Below are 23280 nucleotides of genomic sequence, written 5' to 3'. Positions count from 1 at the left end.
AGAAGCAAACTCCTAGAGACAGCAGAATGTGGAAGAATGGAAGGGGAAAGGCAGAACACGTGTGGGCTCCTCGCCTGCCCAGGTCTCTGCTGCCCATTGATTGCTTTTCTCTCAACGGGCTTCCACTGCCCGTATCACACAGGACCTGGGATGAGGTACTCTTGAGCTTTCTACGGATGGATTCAAGGCCGTTCAGCCTGAGTGTGCCATAGCGGGGCCTGGCTCCCCACCCAATACATACGGCCCTCCTGCCTTTTCCAGCTGGGGCCCAGCTCTACCCAGGCAGCGTCACACAGCTTTGCTTACAGCAGAGCTGGGCCTGACCTCCTGTTTGGTTACGCTGCTGCCCCCAGCATCAAGCAGTCTGGGACTGGGAAGAGGCCCCGACTCACTGGGGAGCCCCATCATTGATTCCCACTCCCCCACCCCATCTAATGGCTCTGGCACCAGGTCTCGGACAGCCCCTGCTCCCACCTTAGAGACGAAGGGCACCCAGGTGGAAGACTCCGTCTCCCGCCCCCTCCCCACCACACGAGAACCACTGGCACAGCATAGGAGCAGGCGCTGGAGAGCAGAAACCCCTGTGCACAGAGCATCCGCCACCCCCAACCCTGAATGTTAGCATTCAAAGCCACACACCAGGCTCCAGAATCAGAACAGCGCTGACCTTGTTTGCACCAGGTCCTCTGAAGCCAATTGCAAAAGAGAAGCGAAGAGTGAGGAGTTTGTGACAGTCAATCCAGCGGCCTGGCCTTTAGAGAAGGGTCTGTCAGTATTCACGGGACATGGCGGAAGCAGATGGCTAAGCACGATGCAGTGCCCAGAGCTACTCACTCTCTTTCCTTAGGGGAAAGAAAAAGGCTGGCAGAGACACTTCCCTGGCAAAAACTCTTCAACAGCCGTCTCCTGGGCGTTGCTGGAGCTAAAAGGAGCCAGACATTGTATCACTGAGTTTGGGGCAGTACCCGCCTCTGTCAAGGGGACTCCTGGGTTCTGTTCCTGACTCCAGCACTCTCGGGGGGGGGGGGTCTCTGTGCCTCAGTTTCCCCATGTCATGCTCATCTCTCTTGGGGATGTTGCATGGCTCGACTGATGTCTAGAAGGGGCTCCGAGCTCCTCAGACAAAAGGACTAGAGACATGCAATAAAAAGCTGCAGTTTGACACACAATGAAACAAGAGGCGAATGAAGCCTGGGGGCCTAACTGCCCGGCTCTCCTCTCGCCTCGGGCCCTTGCTTTGGACAGTGTAATGGTGGCCACCCTTCCAGGAGACATTCTCAATGGGGCAGAGGTGTCCGTTGCTAAGGAAGTGCCCTTTTGGCAGCAGGTCTCCTCCAGGGGCACAGAGCAGAAACAAATCCGAAATCTCGCTCTTTCAGTGAAAATGACAGAGTCAGGGTCACAAGCGACCACTGTGATCTCCGCCTGGGAGCTGAGGAGCAAGCCAAGCCCCCTGCTGCCTCTGACTTGCAGGTCTGCAGGCCTGGGCTTTTTGTAGGGCCAGCAAACGCACATCTGCCCAGAAAAGCAAACAGCTCTGGGGAATAAGATGCCGCTTCTCGCGACAAACTGCCCTTCAAGCTGACGTCAAGACTCCTAGCATAACCCTGTTTTCCAAGGACTGGGCACTCGGCTGTAAGAACTTACTCAGGGCTGTACCTTGCCATGGAAGGTGTTTCCAGACCTTTACCTGTCAAACGGGACGGGCCCGACTGGACTGAAATTTGGCAAGCCATTCACCTAAATTATATTCAAATGGTTCTTTGCTCTTCTTCCACAAACGATAAATGAGCCAAGACGGTGCTGGTTAATAACCCACTACGGAGCATGGGCAGGGCCACTTTCCCACATGAATTTTCACAAGGCTTGTTGCTCCAGAATGCACACCTCTAAAATGCACAATTAGTTCGTGCTTTACAAGTGCTGTGATTTGTGGCCTGTGGCTCACAGGTTGCTCTGGGCCATCAGGAACATACTGAATCAATAGTGGAGCGTGAGAGTCGGGCAGCTGAAGCCCGGGCTGTGGAAAGTTCTGGACAAGTTGATTATATCCTGGGGAGTATGTAGAACTAGGGCGACCACTACTAAAATGCAGTCTGCTGTGCTTTGCACTTTTCTAGCCTTTCCTCCGATCTCCAACCATTTGCCACCCACTCATTATTTAACACTGCCACTGAGCTAGGAGAGAATTCCCAGCTTTACAGATGAGGAAACTGAGTCCAGAGAAGTGAGAAGTTGGAAGAGAACCCAGGACGCCTGAACCCAGAACCCTAATCCCAGGCCCTAAGCGCTCGACCATACTCCTTCCATAACTGTGTGTTTAACAGCAGCTTCTGTCCTGAACTAGGGCCTGCTGGAAGTTAATCTAACAGGGGTAGATTCTCTGCCTGCTCTCTTCAATCCCATGACCCAAAAGGTGCGCTCAAGACACGTCCATGTGCTAAGCGGAGAAGCTTTTCCTGTTTGTTTTCACTCATTGTGCGTGAACTGAAGTGTGGCAGAAGGCGCCCTGGGCAGCACCAGAAGTGGAATCCTCTACTTCAGCCACAGAACAGCTAGGCACATGAGCAGTGTCAGCACAAGCTCTCGTCACAGTGGGCTTCAGCCATCTCCTAGAAGGACCCTGTCTAGGGAAGAAGAGGACATTCAGTTCCCAAGGCCTCTCTGCTGACACTGCTCACAGGGCTGCTGATCAGCAGTGAGATGGTCTGAACTGGACCAAGTCCACTAACTGATTTCCCATAGGCCACCAAACAGCCATCACTGCCTTCTAGTCATTACGGACATGGACCAGACTACAGCTGGTAGCCTAGAGCTGAGACGCTCATCACTCGGCCATCCATTGCCATACGACTGGGGCTGAGGCACAAAGAAGAGTGTCAGTCTGAGCTCGACTTCCCCGGATACTGCTGGCCCACGTCACCCCCTGAACACAATGGGGCACTTCAGCTCCTGCCGTGTGCTCCCAGCAGCACTCACCAGGAGCTAACCACTTACACTCATTTGCAATTTGCTTGGGAAGAGCCAAAGATGAGACAAGGTTTCAAATAAGGTCAGTGTGTGCTTGATTAGTTGTGTTACCTTTGTTCCCGCAGGCACATCACCCAAATAAAAGACCGATTTAGTCGGAGACACAGGCAATTCTCAGCCAAAACCACAGCGCTTCATTGGTTAATCACCACTGAGAGGACAGATGAGGCACTGGACCAAGTGCCTAAAACCGCTCCGCTTACATGGGAGAGAGGCTAAGGAAGCAAAAGCTGTAGAAACCAAGGAACGATTATAGCCCGCAGGGAAAGGGTACAAGGACTCCAAGAGGAAGAACGCCACAGCAAGCATCAGTCCCGAGGCACGGCAGGCTAGAGGGAGCTAGAAAAGAAGGAGCGGTATACCCAAAGCTCTCAGTGTGACAGCGAATCCCCGAGGTGACGTCAGGAGGGGGCAGGTCGGGGGCGGAGTCCATCTGGAGGATATAAGAGGAGGAGGTGTGATGGTAATAGATAGGGTGGGCATGGCAAGCAGGAGAAGATGCAGTGGTGGTGGCGGTGGAGGAGCAAGAGGCGGTGGTGGCAGATGCTGGGCTGGTTCCATGAGCGTCGGAACTAAAAGACTGTCCAGAAGTGAGGCTGTGCATTCGACGAAGAGCAACTCTGCCTGTCAGGTAATGGGCAGGCTGGCCCGGCTCATTCTGGCCATGCACGTAACTCTCTACCAACCTCTGAGATCCGAGGGAGTGCTGCGGGTCCACGACGCGCTGGCGGACACCGCTCGGCAAGGGGGCAGCTGTAACGACAGAGAAGAGAACACTGAGTGCAGCTGGAGAAGAACCTGTGCACTAAACCAGCCAGGCTGCACTGGCATAAAGCCACCATCCCATGTCAGCATTACAGGTCACAGATCATGAAACTCTGTGCCAATGGAGCACTGCTTTGGCCCTTTTAGCCATCCCATCAGGGATGCGGTGAGCTGTGCCGATTTGATACAGAAGAGGCGTTACGTCTTTGCTTCTGCTTCAATCAATGACCAGCCCAAGAGAAACAGGGTTTTACATTCCTTATTTTATCCCCATGCTTGTCATAGGTGACCAGAGAGGAGTGTGCACTATCAGAGGTTTATATTACTAGCTTGAGACTGAAGCAAGGGGTCTGATTTTGATTTTACTGATACCAGTTCTACCCCAGTGTATTTGCACTGCTTCCAAGGAAATGCTCCAGATTTACCCCTTTGCTGCTGAGAGCGTGATTTGTCCTTTGATTAAGTACAGTTGCACTTCAACTGAAGCACAAGGAAAGCTTCCATTACAGGTGCAGGAATCTCTCAGCACTTTCACAGTGTGCCTTTGTCTGCAGGGTTGGATGGCTGAGATGCCCAGTGCAAGACAAGGGAGGACTTTTTGAGATGTATCAGCTGGTCTAACCAATGTTAGTAGGGATAGTTACCGTTTTTCACTATTTTATACACCCACCAAGTGCAGATCTGCTCTGAAAAATGACATCAGCCAGTTCCCTTTGCACATCAGAGTGCTCCGTTTGCAAGATTTTTTTTTCCAATACTAAATTCATCTTAGGGTCTGAAAGCCAAGCTGGCTTCTTTCCTTCTCCTGCATTGTCACAGCTTTTAATGCCAGAAGAGACCATTGCAATTATATAATCCGACTTCCTACATAGCACTAGCCAGAGAACCTCACCCACTCTTCCCTGCATCAAGCCCATAACTTTCATTTCAGCATATCCTTTAGAAAGGCCTCAAATCTCAATACATCGATTTCAAGTGATGGAGAATCTACCAAGCCCCTAGGTAAGTTGTTCCAATGTTCTTAATTACCCTCAAAAAGTTGCACCTTATTTCTAGACTGGATTTTTCTAGCTTCAGCTTCTGACCATTGGATCTCATTATATCTGTGTCTGCTAGATTAAAAAGACCTGTGCTGTACGTACCTGTAGACTCATCGTACCCTTCTCTTGGAATACGGTTCTCAGGCCAAGTTACAGGCGGACAAGTTAGAATATAATCTGAAAGTGGTGGGGCAGCACAGGTGTCACTGAGGGCAGAGCTTGGCCTGCAGAATCTAGGAGTAATTGTTCAGATGCTCCGGTGATGAGCGCAGTCTAAAACCTACACAGAATAGAATAGTAGTGGTGCTCCCCAGGCCAAAAGACAGAAAAACCATCTCTACTTATATCTGCTCTTCAAGGCACTGAGCACTGATAAACATGGAGCACCAGGAGGGCATTACAGAGTCATTTCTCAGAGTAGAACCGACTTGGGGTGAAATTCGCCCCTGGACAGGAGGTCAGCACATGACCTAGGCACTAAAGTCTAACTTGGGACATAAGCCGGTCCCTCTGCAAAGGGTAAATCTCACCCTCTGAGCGTGGAGAGTGCTGGTAAGATAAATCCTTATCCAGTGCACACTGATCATTTATAAAATTATGCCCAGGAACCAGCACTGAGTGGAAATCACTACCTTCAAAGTCTGACCATTCACAGCTGTGGATTCACGGCTTGCTTTAGCTGGTGTGTGTAATTATGGGCTGTAATGCATTTCTAATGTGGTAATTATAAGCGGCAATGCGTTTCTAATGTGGTAATTATAAGCTGCAATGCATTTCTTGCCTGAACTTCCGTATGGATTTTTTTTTTTATTGCTGAGTACCAGAATCCTTGAAATAAAAAGTTCATGATAATGAAATAAAGGATCATTAATGTTTAGGCCACCACCCCTTCCTTCTTGATTTCCAGACTCCTTGACCCTACCCAACCCAACTCGGTGCTCCAATGAGGAGAGGCTAGGACGTGACACAGGAAGTTCTCAACTGTTGCTTGCTAAATGCAACCCTGGTGGAGCTGTGCTTGGCAGACAGTAATTTTGCACAGTTTTACAGCATAACAGTGATGTCTGATGGCACTACCACCTCTCTGTGTTCTTCCATTCTAAGCCCCAAAGCTCTTCAGCCACCAAAACTTCTGTCCAGGGTGCCTGAACTTTACCCAACTGAGGGACACCCCTCATTTGCCTGAATTGGAGCAGATGAGTCTTGCCCCTGTATTCAGTAAGGATATATCCTGCAGCGACTTCTGGTATCTGCAATGGCCACTGAGATCAAGACAGAGCATTGCATGCTGGGACACAGCATTCCATAGACTGCATCTCCCTACGGCAGTCAAGGGTGACTGTGGCTACACTTGTCACTGGGCTGCACTTTGGGCTGTCCTGTTCGGTATGTTTCCTTTGCAGGGGGGTTCAAAACTTTCTGGCGTCTAAAGATGCATACACATAAGACAGTGATGTCAAAATGGTTAAAAAGGTGAATGGACAGAAAAGTTCAGAAGTGAAGTATAGGGAGAGTTCTTCTGGGAATTGAAGAACCAGCAAAACGCTGCTGTCAAACCCACTCCACAGCTAGGAGAACATGGGTTCCTGTGGTTCAAATACGTAGATTCCGGAGTGATCACTGCCTGGGTATACTGCAGTATAAGGGGAATGTCACTGTATAGTAAGAAATGCAACAAAAATAATCCAAACAAACTGCTGTCTTAACACTCTCAGGGTTAGCCACAGGGTTTCCTCCAGGAGATTCCCACTGATGAGGGTCTCCGTTCCCTTACTGCTATTCTCTGCAACCAATGATTCTTTCAGAGGCCCTCTTTCGACTGTGCAGCCTAAACATTTCTAGAATTTATTTCCTGCTGGATCCTGAACTGAAATAAACCTAACAAATCAAGTCACGTGGAGCTAAAATCGAAGCTAAATCTCTAGCTCCTGAAACACTCGTCAGGAAGGTGGCCGGAGGAGGAGAGAGAGCTGGAGCAGCAAGGGGCCAGATCTGGGGGCTATTCGGGCTATACGCCTTCCTCTTCTTCAAATGGAGCTCTGCTGACGTGAACCAATGTTGGCACAGTCAAGCGGCCCGGGTGGGGTCTTACTCTGCCTTCGGAGGAGAGGCTTTTCTATTACACAGCTGGAGGAGGGGGATACGTTTGTGGGATTCCAGATCTCCTGAGGGCTCTTCTTTCCTTACTGGGACACATCCTCCTCACCGGGCCTTTCCCCTCCTCCATTCTGGGGCAGGTCTTGGGCCTGTGCTATACAGGAGGTCAGTCTAGATGATCACAATGGTCTCTTCTGGCCTTGGGATCTATTCATGCTGTTCATCCCCCAACTTTGTCCCTTACACTCCTGTCATGCCGCTGGGTTTTGTTTACCAAGCTCTTGTAGTGAGCACGGGACTGGGAGTCAAGGCTCCTGGGTTCAAATCCTGCCTCGGTCTCTGTGGGTACGTCTACATGGCGGTAAAAGCCCTACGGCACAGGTACAGCTGGCCTGGGTCAGCTGAATCGGGCTTGGGCTGTAGGACTAAAAATTGCTGGGTAGACACTCAGGCTCCAGCTGGGGCCCTGCGCGGGTGGAGGGTACCAGAGCCAGGGCTCCAGCCCGAGCCCGAACGTCTACACAGCAATTTTTCAGCCCCAGCGCCCGAGCCCAAGCCAGCTGCCCCGGGCCAGCCATAGATGTTACCCTGCTGCAGACATACCCTGTGTGGTCTAGGGTAACTCACAACCTTAGTGTGTCCCTGTTTTACATGAGGATTCTCTGACTTATAAATATGAACAGATTGTCCATCAAAGGCCTTGATTACTTTTCTGGGCCTGACTTATCGCCTTGGTACTCCAGGTTTACCCCAGCATAATTCCACTGAAGTCAATGGAGTTCCACTGCTGTAACCCAGTGGAGGATCAAACCCTAACCATCTGGTATCTTGCTCCCTACTTTGTTGATTAGCAGGATGACCCCAGCCTCTTATATTTTAGAGGCAGATCTCCAGGAAGCTCCACATTCTCCCTCCGCCATCACACACAGACAGGCTCTGTATCGTGACAACACTTCCACTGAGGGAAAATTAACCAGAGGAAGTGGGGAATCGCTTAAGATGTTCCCTCCAACCAGAAGCTGTATGCGGTCTCCACTGTGCTGTATATAGCATCAAAACAATCACATCTGTGGCTGACATCTCCCTCCATCAGCCCGAATCACCCCAAGAGAGGGAGGGCACTGTTGTTATTGATACTCCGGGTCCTCCAGGACGTGGGAGGGGAGCAGGGAAGCCCTGACCAAAACTGCCTTTCAAACCTTGGTTTTAAAAATCCAAAACACAAAGTGAGGAGGAAGGAGCTAACATGCAATTCTTCTTCATCCCAGCAGACTCTGCCCAGAGGTTAGTAAATTTGCTAATTTGCTCACTGGAGAAGAGCGTGTGTATTAGTTTTTGTGCCAAAAAGTTGGAAAAATTGTGGATATATTTTAGTCCAGCGGGTGAAAAAAAAAAAACCAAGAGAACCAAACCGGGGTGTTTCCAGAGGGACAGATCCTCCGTGGAGATAGACGAGCGGTCACTGAACCTGCGCCCCAAAAGCCAGGCCGCGTCTGGGGTTAGCCAATCAGGTTTGAAAGGGAGAGAGAAAAGTTTGATTTACAGGTATAATCATCACTGGCACTCAGCAGCATTCTCAACCCGAACGGGACAGGAATGGATCAACCACAGAACTGCCCTCCTCCCCTAAGGGACCCCTGCACACAGGCAGTGGCACTCCCTGAGCCCCGGGGGGCGGGGCAATAGTGACACTGAAGGGTCACTCGTGTCGGGAGCCCAACTTGAGATGCCATGGGCTTGGTTTGCAAAGGCGCTGAGCACACGCAGCCCCCCGTGAGCCAGACAGGCTCTTCATTGATGTTAATCAGCGCGGCTTCATTACATCAGCTGAGCTGGCCTGATTTTCACCAGCTGAGAACCTTGGCCATTGATTTGAACAGGAACCGCAGGTGCTCAGTACCTCAGAAACCCAAGCCCTAGGGGTCTCCCATGGGGCACCCAAAGTCTGAGACATGAAAATTCAGCCCAGGGCCCATATCACGTAAGGATCAAATCTGGAGTCTTCACTCCAATTTGTACTCAGGGGTTTCCATTAAGATTTGTGGATATATTTTTGCCTGGTTAAATCCTAGCAGCAGGTTCTCAGGAACCTGTCTCCTCGGACAAATCTCTAGCTGGTACACCTGTCATGCTTATAATGAAGCCATCATTGGTAAGTGGCTCCAAGTCAGCCTCAGCCAGGTTATCGCCGGGACCCACTGCTCCTCCAACCGTGCCACTGCCCTCTCTTCCTCTGCCCAGCTCACACTGAGAACTTCCTGCTCTGTCTTCACTTCTATCATAGGCCGCCATGAAGAACATGGGCAGCAACACGTCTCTCCATCATTGGAGCTAGTAAGTACTTCTGGAGTTAATGGCTTCCAAATACCTCCAGCAATGGAGGTGGGGCTTATACTGACATGCCAGCACTAGAATGACTCTCGCGCTTTCTCTGTTGGTTTAAAAATCAATATGGCTACACCGTTCCCTTCCAATATATCCCAGCTCTCTGCACCTATCTATCTAGAGTATCACAGTGCCCTCACTGGAGCAGTAGCTAAGTGCTAACTCGCCTCAGTGCGCATCATCTAGCAGAGGATACATACACTGCATGGACATGGGAGAGACAATCTCTTCGTCCAGATCGTCCAGATCATCAGTCATGATGAAGTGTGCTGGGTTGGGCCGGGAGGTGCCCACCCAGCTGGGATCGATGTTCAGGGCTGTCACTAGCGTGTGGATGCCAGGGTTGTTGACAATCTGGAAGCCGCACAGCAGCTCTATTTGGTGCCAGCGGTGTAGGCGCTCCCGCAGTGCGGCCGTCACTTCGCTCAGGGCTTGCCTGAAAACAAGATTCGAACAAGGGAAAAGGAAAAACAAATGAGGAACAGTGGAAACAAATTACACCAGATAGAAGATCCCAGTGTGTCTGAAACAGGGAGTCAGAAGATTAAGCTGAGATTCCTCTCTGTGTGTATTTCTCCAGACCGCCTTCCGTTGTAACCACTTCTGAATGGGATTTTTCTGTGTGTTAACCCCTAGACAGGTTCTCAGTGTGAGAACAAGAGTCAGTGTCAAAGTATTGTGATACAGCTCTGAGCCACGCAAATCTCAGAGTCTTGGGTTGGGATTTTTAAAGCTGACCAGGAGATTTTAATTCGTTTGGATTTTTACGGGTGCTGTCTGGCTAACACCTCCAGCTGGCTTGGAAAATCTCAACCCTGGAAGACAAGTAAGATGAATGAATCAATTTTAAGATGAATAAGCTAGTGGTGTCTGAAGCTTTACCCTAGTGAAAATGAATGAGCCTTCAGGTTATTTGATGGATAAGTGTGATGGAGTTCACAGGTAGGCATCTTCTCAAAATCCCAATGAATGCTTCCGCCATGACAGGAAGGGACTTACAGGAATAGATTTATCAGCCATATGAACAACTTCACCAACCACAGAGGGAACATGGCCACAGCATATAGCAACAGGCTACAGCAGGAAACCCTGTCCTACTGGAACCTCAGGGGAGAACATCCCTCTCTCTGAGCAGAAACATGGGATCTGTAATACCTGTAAATGGTCCGGGTCTTCAATTTTCCATCTTAACAGGGTAAAATGTTACTAGCTACCCGTTACATTTCACACATTCACCAAAACCTGACAAATGTGAATTAAATAAGGATCAACTTCTACTGAGGCAAAGGAAAGGCCAACAAATTCATGCTGTGCAACAGAATGGATTTAGAACGGGCTGTGCAGAACACGCACTATGGAAGGTTTCAGAGTAGCAGCCGTGTTAGTCTGTATCCGCAAAAAGAACAGGAATACTTGTGGCACCTTAGAGACTAACAAATTTACGGAATGACTTTTCCCTGGGGTTCAGGATCCGTAGAGGTGGACGTCTGTGCCTTGCCCCAATGAGGCTAAGCAAAATGAGAACAGGCTTTACTGACATGCATGTATTACAGCCACCTGCATGGGAGGGGAGGGATTTGGGGGAAATGGCAGGAAGACATGCGGTGGATACTCACTTTGCAGTTAAGATTTTATGATCAACGTCGTCTAGGGATGAGCTGTGAGCAACATGAAATGTTCCAAAGAGGGTGTTTCGCTTCTTTTTAATTTTTTCAGCCTGAAACATATTAACAGAAAAAGGTCACCGGAACAATCAGCCCTTGTGTTTCCTCCAGGACAATAATATCCTGAACAGGATAAGACAGAAATAGTCCTGTGGCTGTTTGCACACACGCAAGTAGCTTGAACTGTCACTTTAGCGAAGGGTGTTATGGCACGTAACATGCTGGCTAGGGTGTCAATCGAGAGCGGAGTCAGGACAAGAGTTCAGAGCACCAGCTACAACTGCATAGCTAAGGACTCCTCCCGCGCCACAGGCTCGTTACCAGAAAGACCAACGAAAGCTTTATCAACAGGATCCTAACATCCTGAAATGGGGGTTTGCCTCCTCTTTAGAACACTGTGTATATTTGAATCTTAAGTCCCTACATACAGATCCTTGGTCTTTATGCTCTAATAATGTTTGCTGCAGAGTTGCAAAAGGCAAACCGGGGGCAGGAACGCTGCAGCTGACACCACCCGGGGAAATGGCTGAAGTGCTACAGCATTTGTGGTCAGAATGTGATAAGACCGACAAATTCATATTTGTCCTGTCACCTCTGACTGCTGTACAACGTCAAGAGAGCCAAGCACATTGGCTGCAATAGCTTCCTGCTCTCTGCTTCGCTCAGAAGATTTTAAACAGCTGGGAACAGAGAAGTGACTTGGCCAGTGAAGACCACATACACATTTTACATGTCAAAAACTTCTCTGCCCTAATACGTGTGACACTTGGGGCCGGATTTGCTCTCACTGGGGCTGTGGAGAGTTCCTTTCACAGACGTTTCACAATGCATGACACTGCACACCACAACTAGTTATGCACATTAGCAGGTTTAAACTTATCCACCAAAGAGCCACTTCCTCAGTGAGCAGCAATGTGGCCCAGTGGGCTGAGTATGCGGCTGGGAGCCTAGAACTCAATGGTTCTAACCCAGCTCTGGCGCTAATTCACTGTATAACGCTGCACAAATCACTTCATCTCTTTGTGACTCAATTTCCCCATCTATAAAGTGTCTATAACAACTGTGTTGGGTGCTTTAATTAAGGTTTGTGCAGCACTTTGAAAATGTAAAACATGACACCAGTACCTGATATCATCATGCATCATGGACCAGTATGAGATATCATCATGTATCCATGGTCATCAAACCTCCATGGAAACATGGATTAATTGCTAAGCATGAGTACCAAAAAGTAGCTAAAGCATGTAGGGACAAAATCAGAAAGGCTAATGCACAAAATGAGTTACACCTGGCAAGCGACATAAAAGGCATGAGAAGAGGTTCTATAACTATATTAGGAGCAAGAAAAAGATGAAGAAAAGTATAAGGCCACTACTTAGCAGGGAAGGAGAGCTAATAATGAATAGCATCAAGAAGGCTGAGGTGTTTAATGCCTATTTTGCTTCAGTGTTCATTAAAAAGGTTAATGGTGACCAGATGCTCAACACAACCAATATCAAAAACAAGTGGGAAGGACACAAGCCAAAAGAGAGAATGAACAGATTAAAAAAATATTTAAATAAGTTACATGTATTTACGTTGACAGGGTTTGATGAAATTCATTCTAGGGTACTTAAGGAACCAGTTGAAGCAATCTCTGAATCATTAGCAATTATCTTTGAGAACTCAAGGAGGATGGACGAGGTCTCAGAGGACGGGAGAATGGCAAGCACAGTACCTGTTTTTATAAAGAGGACCCAGGGGATTATAGAACAGTCAGCCTAACTCTGATATCAGGAAAGATACTGGAACAAATTATTAAACAATCAGTTTGGAGCACCTAGAAGTTAATAGGATTATAAGCAATAGCCAACATGGATTTGTCAAACCAACCTAATTTCCTTCTTTGACAGGATGACTGGCCTAGTGGATGGGGAGAGCTGTAGAAGTGATAGATCTTTTCACCCAGTCCCACATAACATTCTCACAGGCAAACTAGGGAAATGTGGTGCAAGGTAATGCACATTGGAAAACATAATCCAACTATACATTCAAAATGATGGAGTTTAAATTAACTGTTAATACTCAAAAAGGAGATCTTGGAGTCGCTGTGGATAGTTCTCTGAAAACATCCGCTCAGTGTGCAGCAGCAGTCAAAAAAGCCAACAGAATGTTAGGAACCATTTGGAAAGGGATTGATAATAAGAGAGAAAATATCATGATGTCTCTATATAAATCCATGGTATGCCCATATCTTGTATCCTTTGTGCAGTTCTGGCCACCCCATCTCATAAAAGATATATTTGAAATGGAAACAGTACAGAGGAGGAGGATAAAAATGATTAGAGATATGGAACAGTTTCCATATGAGGAGAGATTAAAAAGACTGCAAATGTTCATCTTAGAAAAGAGAAAACTATGGGATTGGGAATATAGATCGAAGTCTATAAAATCATGAATAGTGTGGAGAAAGTGAATAGGGAAGTGTTATTTAACCTTTCACATAACACAAGAACAAGGGGTCACCAATGAAATTAATAGGCAGTGGGTTTAAAAACAAACAAAAGGCAGTAGTTCTTCACACAATGCACAGTCAACATGTGGAACTCCTTGCCAGAGGATGCTGTGAAGGCCAAAACTATAATGGGGTTCAAAAAAGAATTAGATAAGTTCATGGAGGACAGGTCCATCAATGGCTATTAGCCAAGACGGTCAGGGACACAGCCCCATGTTCCAGGTGTCCCTAAACCTCTGACTGCCAGAAGCTGGGACTGCACTACAGGGCAGGGATTACTCGACAATTGCCCTGTTCTGTTTATTCCCTCTGAAGCATCTGGCAGTGGCCACTCCCAGACTACAGGATGCTGGGCTAGGTGGACGATGTCTGACCCAGTCTGGGCATTCTTATGTTCTTAGATGAAATTACTGTAAGGTGGGTGGTTAAACGGTTAAAAGACTGTACTCAAAGAGTAGTAGTCAATGGTTTGTTGTCAGACTGGGAGGATGTATCTAATGGGGACCCACAGGGTTTTGTCCTTGGCCTGGTACTATTCAATATTTTTATTAATGACTTGGCTAATGGAGTGGAGAGGATGCTTATAAAATTTGCAGATGACACCAAGCTGGGAGGGGTTGCCAGCACTTTGGAGGACAGGATTAGAATTGAAAATGACCGTGACAAATTAGAGAATTGGTCTCAAATCAACAAGATGAAATACAATAACGACAAGTGCAAAGTACTACACTTAGGAAGGAAAAAATCAAATGCAGAGCTACAAAACGGGGAATAAGTGGCAAGGCAGTAGTACTGCCGAAAGGGATCTGAGGGTTATAGTGGATCACAGATTAAACATGAGCCAACAAAGTGATTCAGTTTTGAAACAAGCTAATATCATTCTGGGATGTATTAACAAGAGTGTCATATGTAAGACACGGGAGGTAACTGTCCCACTATCTGCAGCATCAGTGAGGTCTCATCTGGCGTCCTGTGTTCAGGACTGAGCACCATGCTTTAAGGAAGATGTGGACAAACTGGAGAGAGTCCAGAGGAAAGTACCAAAACTAATAAGAGGTTTAGAAACCCTGACCTATTGGAAAAGGTTAAAAAGCCTGGGCATGCTCAGTCTTGAGAAAAGAAGACTGAGGGGGAGACCTGATAACAGCTTCAAATCTGTTGAGGGCTGTTCTACAGAGGATGGTGATCAATTGTTCTCCATGTCCACTGTGTAAGACAAGAAGTGATGGCCTTCGTCTGCAGCAAGGGAGATTTAGGTTAGATATTAGTAAATCTTTTTAACTACAAGGATAGTTAAACTCTGCAACAGGCTTTCAAGGGAAGCAGCAGAATCCCCATTATTGGAGGCTTTAAGAACAGGTTGAACAAACACCTGACAGGGATGGTCTCGGTTTACTTGATCCTGCCTCAACGCCAGGGGAGGGTGGAGCAATGAACCAGAGGACCTCTTAAGGACCTTTCCAGTCCTACATTTCTATGGTTCTATGCACTGAGCAACAGTCACATACTATTGTCAAGATGTTACACGATATCTCCCCAAACCAGAGCTACGAAGCACAACACGTGGCAATAGGACTGGGGTCGAGTCCCCGCAAGCAAGTATTTCCTTATATTGCACTACGGCAAGCAAGCAGGATCAATCAGCAGGTGGTTCGCAGAAAGAAAAGATGGGAGCAGGCAGGAGAGAACAGCACAGAGAGAGAGACGTTCTAGATCTATTAGGCTGTAAATATTGTGACAGGGTCAGGCCAGATGGCTATAGGAGAGTGTTAGAAGACAGGTATATTAGTCCCAGATTAAGTAGATCCCTTTTCCCTGGGTAAGGGAACAGGGGCAGTTCCAGAACAACCAGGAACCAATTAAGGCAGGCAGGCTAATTAAGACACCTGGAGCCAATTAAGAAGAAACTGCTAGAATCAATTAGGACAGGCTGGCTAATCAGGGCATCTGAGTTAAAAAGGAGCTCACTTCAGTTTGTAGCGTGCATGCGAGGAGCTGGGAGCAAGAGGCGCTAGGAGCTGAGAGTGGGAAAGCGTATTGCTGGAGGATTGAAGAGCACAAGCGTTATCAAACACCAGGAGGAAGGTCCTGTGGTGAGGATAAAGAAGGTGTTGGGAGGAGGCTCTGGGGAAGTAGCCCAGGGAATTGTAGCTGACGTGCAGCTGTACCAGGAGGCACTCTAGACAGCTGCAGTCCACAGGGCCCCGGGCTGGAACCCGGAGTAGAGGGTGGGCCCAGGTTCCCCCCAAACCTCCCAGCTCCTGATCAGACACAGGAGGAATTGATCTGGACTGTGGCTTCTACCAGAGAGGAAGGTCTCTGGGCTATTTCCCGACCCACAAGGTGAATCTCTGAGGTGAGCAAATCCGCAAATAAGCGCAGGACCCACCAAGCTAGAGGAGGAACTTTGTCACAGTATCTATGGATTTCATTCCCCAGCCTCAAGGAGGGAAGAATTTAGGACTAAAGAGACTGAAGTTCTCACCCCCTCTTTGGCCACCAGCAGCTGCTTCTCCGCATTCTGTTTCTTGATGTTGTAGTACTGGACCTCCACTTCGTGGGTTAGCTGGAGCCATTTCTGCAAGGCCTCTGGTGCGGCCCAGCTACAGTGGGATTCAAGCTCCTTCTCTGCGTTCTTCAGCGCCATTCGGACCTGTAACGGAAACAGTCACAGCATTACAGGAAGGCCTAGGAGGGGGAGGGGGACCCTTTCATTCCAGTTAGCACTCTCCAAGGTAGTCCCTTCAGCGGATAGTTTTTTGCAGGCCCAACACTTGTAGTGGTACCAAAAAGAAAAACAATCTCCAGCAAGCCTAGTTTCACTCCTGGCTGTGGCTTGGGGTTAGTATAAGAGGGAGAATTCCTGTGCACTGAGCCAATGGGACAACTTTGCTACCGGGGGGTAGGACAGCACCATTCTCTTCCTTGGGGGTCATCCTGCACGGGAGAAGCTGCTGCATGAGCAATTGGAGCAACCTACAGGACTTCCCTCCATTCTGCAGGCTGGGTCCCTTTCCGATTCGTTTTGCTCTACCGTTATCAGGAATTGGGCTGTGGTTGTCCCTTATCACTTCAGCTACCAGCTTGGTTAAGCAGGCTGTTTATGCAATGCAGATCTAGTCCATCTCTCTACGCCTGTGAAGATGGAGGGCCTGATTCTGATTTACGCTGGTGTGAGGGAAAAGAGGAGTAACTACGGTTGATTTAGTGGAATAACACTGGACTGGATGAGAGGAGAACCAAGCCCAGAGTAAAGGTATTCAGAGTGTTTATCTCCAAGCCCTGTAAATCTCTGTCCCCCTCCCTTCTGATCTGCAAGGTATGGAATTGCAGCGTTCCTTCAAGCAAAGACATGCTAACAACTCTGAGCAGGCAGCTGCCTCTTTTCAGCACAGTGACCAAACCAAACACAAAGGGCTTGTTAAAAAGAGACTTTCACACTGGAGCAAAAAGACAGAAACATTTAGACACACAGTGTGCTGCTTGGTCAGAATAGTTACATGTTCCATCCGCAATTCCTCTCTCTGCAGCCCAGCCAAACCTCTTCCCCGGCCTGGACTTGAAGGAACTCCGAGTTCAGAGGAGGATCAAAAACCAGGGGGTGGCAGGCACACCGAAGGCACAAAACCCTTGGACAAATGCATGTCTTTGGTAATCATTAACAAGAATTTACACATATTTAGTGCCTTTCATCAGATCTCAAAGTGCTTTGCAAATATTAAACCTCAAACAATGTTGATGAGGCATTAGCCTCGTTTTAGAGATGGGGAAACTGAGGTACAAAGAGGCTAAGTGGCTTACTTGGAATGACAGCAAGAGAGGGTCAGAACCCAGAAGACCTAGTTCCCTGCAGTGCATTCTAACCCCTACATCACTGTACCTCTCAAACCTGATTATAAACATAGACGGTTTTACTGTGTTTAAGGCTGTCTTTAAGGGGTAGATAGTGTGCTCTCTCTTTTAAAGTACTAACACCAACCCTAAATGTTTTAAACAGGCTCCTTCAGAGGGGGAGAGGGATAGCTCAGTGGTTTGAGCATTGGCCTGCTAAACCCAGGGTTGTGAGTTCAATCCTTGAGAGGGCCACCTTAGGGATCTGGGGCAAAATCAGTACTTGCGTACTGCTAGTGAAGGCAGGGGGCTAGACTTGATGACCTTTCAAGGACCGTTCTAGGATATCTCCATTAATTTAATGACTACACCACCCTTGTTCCACCACATTTAGGCCCCATCTACAGTACAAATACAGCTGTCCCCTGATTTGATATTCACACAGTTAAAGTTTATAGTGTGGGCAGAGCCTAACCATGTCCCTGTAACTGGGACAACACCTTGGATTGTTAATAAAAGTGTCACTTGCGTTCTCTGTTCACTCTGTCTCTGATCCAGCACCCTGTGATCTCAATGGGAGTCTGTCCATTGACTTTATTGGGGGTTGGAGCAGGCCCTGTCTAGGGTTCAGACCACGTTAGCACCTTGCTAGCAAGAAGCATGTGTCAACATAGCTTTGGCGAACACCCTCTCTTTTTCCAGGATAGACAGCTGCACACCGGATTGAGAATGTAAATGTTTAAAGGAATCTCTCAGTAAACCCAGATCAGTTTCCTTTACCGTGTTAACTAACTCAGCTCCATTTAAGCTGCATTTGGCTTGAGCATTATTTCTAGCCAAGGACATCACACTACACTCAGACATTTGAAATTTCATATTCTATCTGAGAGCACATTTGCCAGTCCATTTAGAGCAGTGGGTTTCACATTTTTTAGGCTGTGAACTCCTTACCAAATAAAGTAGTCTACCGCGTACCCTCATGTGAGATAGGGTCATAATATACTTTATGATTAGATTGCCACGTCTTACGAAACAAAATGTGTTGTCTGCCATTACAGGATTTTTCTTGCGTACCCCCTGACAAGAGCTCACGTACCCCAGTTTGAAAACCACTGGTCTAGAGGGACTTATAAAGCAGCCACATTCCAGAGTTAACTACCCACCATTTTACTACTGTCTGCAATTTTAACAAATGTTAAACGTAATTTCCCTAAATTGTTCATAGAAATACAGGGTCAGCATCATAATCTTCATGATGGACTAAATTCTCCACACCAATCTCAACTTCCACTGATCTGATCTCCTACCATACATGGAGTTCTGTCCTCTCTAATCCATCTAGGTTCTGACCCAACCCCCAACCCCATGGTATCTGAGTGCCTGGGAGTGCTGAGCACACAGGCAGAGCAGAACTGTGGAGATGAACCACTTAGCTCTGAGACCGGACATTTGCTCAAAATGTTTATGAACAGCAGGGTTCACATGGAAACAAAAAAATCTGGTTTGGGAAAGTGTACAGGAAGGTAGCAGTGTAAAATGGCTGTCAGGGGACCAATACATAAGGGGAGAATGGGCTCTGGAAAGACTGAAGCATGAGCAGCGTTTATAATCTGGGTGGGGTTTGACATCACTGGAAGGGGTCGGTGTGTAAACTCTAGTACAGACGAGCCCATCTCACTAAGGCCTGGCTAACTTTGCTCTCAGTAGGAGCCTCCAACACGGTCTTTGAAAAACCAGATCATCTTCTTCGCAGCATCAACTGGTGCAAGAGCAGCTCAGATTTCAGGATTCACAGGGACCCAAAAGTATCTTAGACTTTTGACAGGTTGCCTTTGGCTTGTACGGGCAGTGGGAGTGGCTAGTGAATTACATCTGTGGCCTCTAGTTCATTTCAGTGGTGATTGTGTTACATCACGCAGTGCACACTGGGTGGATAAAGCCATTACTCACCCACTCAATGAATCCCACAGGAAGGCCTCTAAGAAACAACAGATTGGTTAAGTCACCGCTGGCTTCAGCTTTCATTACAAATTTAAAGAGGAGGGAAGGGGGCAATGGGTGTGACTTGACACACACAATGCAAACAATACAACTTGTATTTACGTGACAACACGTGGGTGGCTGTGCTGGACTGTAGCATATTTTGAGGTGTATTTGTGTGCGATAGCCTAAACAGGAAACTACTGTCTTGGGAAACTGTATGTAAATAGTATCAGAGGGGTAGCCGTGTTAGTCTGGATCTGTAAAAAGCGACAGAGTCCTGTGGCACCTTATAGACTAACAGAAGTATTGGAGCATAAGCTTTCGTGGGTGAATACCCACTTCGTCAGACGCATGGTCAAATATGTATGTAAATACTCAACTCTGGCAGCAAGTGTTTAAGTTGCTTGGAGGCTTTTAGGGGAAGAGGGGGATGAGGTGTTGCAGAAGCAGTTTAGAATGAATTTAATTGCTGCCTCAAGTTCTCCTAAAATACAGTACGTAAAGTGCCGTACGAAGGGGAAGGGGCCAGCCCTCTGGTTGGGTCTCAGCACAGAAGGATCAGAGGTATGGATCAAACTCCATACCTTCCCTTCGGGGACAGCAGAGGCTATGGAGTGAGGGGCAGCACATTCAGCACTGGAAGCGTGTCTTGTGTTGCTCTCCAGGGATCCCCTCTGGTGACTGCAGAGAGCAGCACGGATGGGCCCCATGAGAAGGCGCCTTTGGGGGAAAGTGGCCGAGATAGTTGGATCTCTCCTATCCCTAAGGTCAACTGGGAGAACGGTGGCAACAGGGCACACTAAGGGGAGTCTAGCTGTATTTCCCAGGGGGATGCAGCAATGGCCATACAGCGTGTGGGTGTCCCGCCCCCCGTTTCTGCTTGTACGTATGGTATGCAATGCTTGCCTGCTCCAGCTCCTGCTCAGCGTACTTCTGTCTGCTCAGCTCGTTCTCCGTCCCCTCGCGCAGCTCCCGCAGCCGGTGTGCCTCTTGCTTGGCGATGCTGATCTCGTCTTGGAGCTTCTTCTCCAGATGCACCTTCTCCACTTCCACCGTGCGGTGCTCCTCCTGGGCCTTCTGCAGCCTAATGCACACAGGCACAGGGAACTGCTAGTGCACGCAGGGCTGTGTGTCCCTGGGCGAAGGAGCCCACTGAGCAATTACTGCATGATTAGCTGCACACACGTGAGGACATACAAGGTCAAACTCTGCTCTCACCTGCACTGGTGTAAACCCAGAGAAACTCCACTGATAACAGTGGAGAGATGCTGCTGTAAATCCAGAGGGAAAGCACAACTCAGCACAGAGTCTCTGGGCACTGAAACTCCAACATTAAGAAAACTCAAGGAAAAGTTTGCCATGAAACTAAAATGATCAACTTCAGATTTTCAGCCACGTTTATTTTTGAAATACCAGAAGAACACAAGCCACAGTCTGATGAAATGCGCTGCAAACTCATTTGATTCTTCTGCGCATTCACAGAAACCCAGAAACAAAGGCCTTCGCCATTATGGAAATGGACATAATCTATATCACTCTACTCCAAGGAGATAAATACTTGAGTTTTAATGGGCCTCGGGACGTGGCTGCGCACGTATATATTTGCAAATTAGATCTGCCAACATACTCCATTTCCCACTGGATCCAAATTCAGACACACCCTCCTCCCAGGAGTGGTTAATTTTCTCCAACATGGGATTAAATCAGTATTGATTTTGCATGGATGCAAGAGAAAATTACAGATTATTTACCCTTGGGTCGGGGAAACTGATGCTGGCGCATCCCAGGAGTTTCAAGGACCCAATACTGCTCTTTTCAATAGCTTTCCGGGTACCCTCGCTCAGCCTGCTGGGTCAGGCTTTTTACTGCATTTTCATTTGCTTCCAAGTCTCTGCTGCTACCTCCCTCTGACACAGCCCCCTGGCGCTGCAGCCTCCTGAGTGCACCGAGGAAGAATTAAGCTACGGAGGAAGAAAACGGGAGTGCAAAGCAGGAGAGGATGCACTAGGACAAATTCTATCTGACTCACTCCAACTGGCCTGTACAAAGGAGGGGGGAGGGATAGCTCAGTGGTTTGAGCATTGGCCTGCTAAACCCAGGGTTGTGAGTTCAATCCTTGAGGGGGCCATTTAGGGATCTGGGGCAAAAATCTGTCAGGGACAGTACTTGGTCCTGCTGTGAAGGCAGGGGACTGGACTCGATGACCTTTCAAGGTCCCTTCCAGCTCTATGAGATAGGTATATCTCCATATAAAAAAATCTCTAGTGTTTGTCACCAAAACCACTTCAAATTCCAAATGTTAGTTATTCTTTAAAATAAACTAAGTACAATGATCATTTCTAACAGGTAGACTGACTGCCAATTTTAAGACAATGTTTCTGCAGCATTTATTCAGTTGAAATGTGTGTGTTTGGGGGCGGGGTTCACTTTATCATTTTGGCTACAAAAACTAATGATGTATAAGTATCTTCCCAGGGAGAAAACACTGTGTACTAGAGTGTTCTTTAATCTAGTGGAGAAAGGCAGAACAAGAACCAATGCTGGAAGCTGTGCCAGACACATTCAACTTAGCAATAAGCAGGGCTTAATTTGTGCCAGTCCTGAGCCCCGGCACCTCTGGGCCTGGCAGTTCATGGCCCCGGCACCTCTGGGCCTGGCAGTTCATGGCCCCGGCACCTCTGGGCTTGCCGCATCAGTTATGAAAGTAAAAAAATTGCTTGAGCCCCCAGCACCTAATTAAGCACTGGCAATAAGGCACACTTTTTAACAGGGTGATTAACCACTGGAACAAACTACCAAGGGAAGTGGTGAATTCTCCATCTTTTGATGCCTTTCTAGAAGATGCTTTAGTCAAACACACATTATTGGGCTCAATGCCGGGGTAACTGGATGAAATTCTATGGTCTGCGGTGTGCAGGAGGTCAGACTAGATGATCTAATGGTCCCTTCTGACCTTAAACTCTGAGCTGTTTTCCTCTTTTCTCCAGAGATCCTGTGCTGCAGTAGAAGGTAAATCAATAACAGCCGGACACAACAGTGTGTTTAAATAGTAGAGACCTTCTGACCCAGAGTGCATTGTGAAGACATTTTTGTCCCTTGTCCTTGCAGGTCAGGTTCCGGTCCCAACTTAAACAAAACCATCCTTTCTATTTATACTCCATGTTCTGGTCAGTCCGTTTCCTTTTTAGGATTTGTTGGAGTTTTAGGAGAACTTCAGTATGGTTTAGTAGTTATGAGGATAAAAGCTTTCTGAGGTCAGGCAGGCATAAACTGAGCCAACGAAACCATTACTGGGCTTAAGCGTAAAGATTCAATGACTGGCTACGAAAATAGCTATAGACCAGGCTGCGGACGACTTTTAAAAACTAAACTGCAAGATGAATCATCCCAGCTAAAAGCAAAAGCATTTCCAGTCACCAAATCTTTTCTTATTCAGGGTGTCCAATCCCCAAAATGGAATAACAGCCCAGTTTCTGATTATTTACCCCCCTTTCCAAACCAAAAGAAGGGAAAGGACTGTGAGATACGTGCAGCACAGCGGCTCTGAGGTGCGCCAGGAACAAACTGCAATCAAAGGCAAGGACACTTGCCCAGGCCACTAGCAGCCTTGGCTGGCAGGTTTCCTTTAGATGTACTGGGAGTAATCAAGACCCTCTGAGGAGGGATGGCAAGGAAAACCTCCAGCCCCAAGAAGAGTGTTTGTGGGAAGCAACTTGTGCGAACAAACCAGACGCCAGGAAGGTTGACTTTTGTTAAAGCTCAAAGAGGGATAGGGAAGCAGAACTTGCCTGCATGAGACTTTGCTTCTATGCACAAGACTTTGAGAAATGCCTGGTTCATGGGCCTACAAGTGACCATTCAGATACAAACAAACAAAATGAGGTGAAGCCGATCCTTATCGCAGAATTCTGCTCTGTGTAATATACACATTTCGACTGCTCTCTTCGAGACCTTGTACAAAACTAAAGGACTGCATCTGTCGTCTGTTTAC

General features: G+C 47.7%; 1 protein-coding gene across 4 annotated transcripts in view; it reads right to left on the bottom strand.

Annotated features, from left to right (window-relative positions):
* Positions 1–22: 22 nt before the first annotated feature.
* Positions 23–23280, bottom strand: part of STIM1 (stromal interaction molecule 1) — a 154738-nt gene continuing 131480 nt past the window's right edge. For 2 of the 4 annotated variants that reach the window (XM_026659790.2, XM_026659791.2), the window contains 6 exons: positions 20196–20373; positions 15961–16128; positions 10934–11034; positions 9518–9753; positions 8345–8425; positions 23–3783 (listed from right to left, as the gene is read on the bottom strand). In XM_026659790.2, the coding sequence (XP_026515575.1) occupies positions 3281–3783; positions 8345–8425; positions 9518–9753; positions 10934–11034; positions 15961–16128; positions 20196–20373 (1267 nt within the window). In that variant the 3' untranslated portion in view covers positions 23–3280. The remainder of the gene's footprint in view (positions 3784–8344; positions 8426–9517; positions 9754–10933; positions 11035–15960; positions 16129–20195; positions 20374–23280) is intronic. The other 2 variants (XM_026659793.1, XM_026659792.2) reach the window with 2 other exon arrangements.

Source organism: Terrapene carolina, unplaced genomic scaffold (genome assembly GCF_002925995.2).
Source record: "Terrapene carolina triunguis isolate 2854851 unplaced genomic scaffold, T_m_triunguis-2.0 Scaffold676, whole genome shotgun sequence".
Taxonomy (NCBI): domain Eukaryota; kingdom Metazoa; phylum Chordata; order Testudines; family Emydidae; genus Terrapene; species Terrapene triunguis.
Note: the sequence above shows the minus strand (reverse complement) of the source record. Positions and strands in the feature narration are given on the sequence as shown.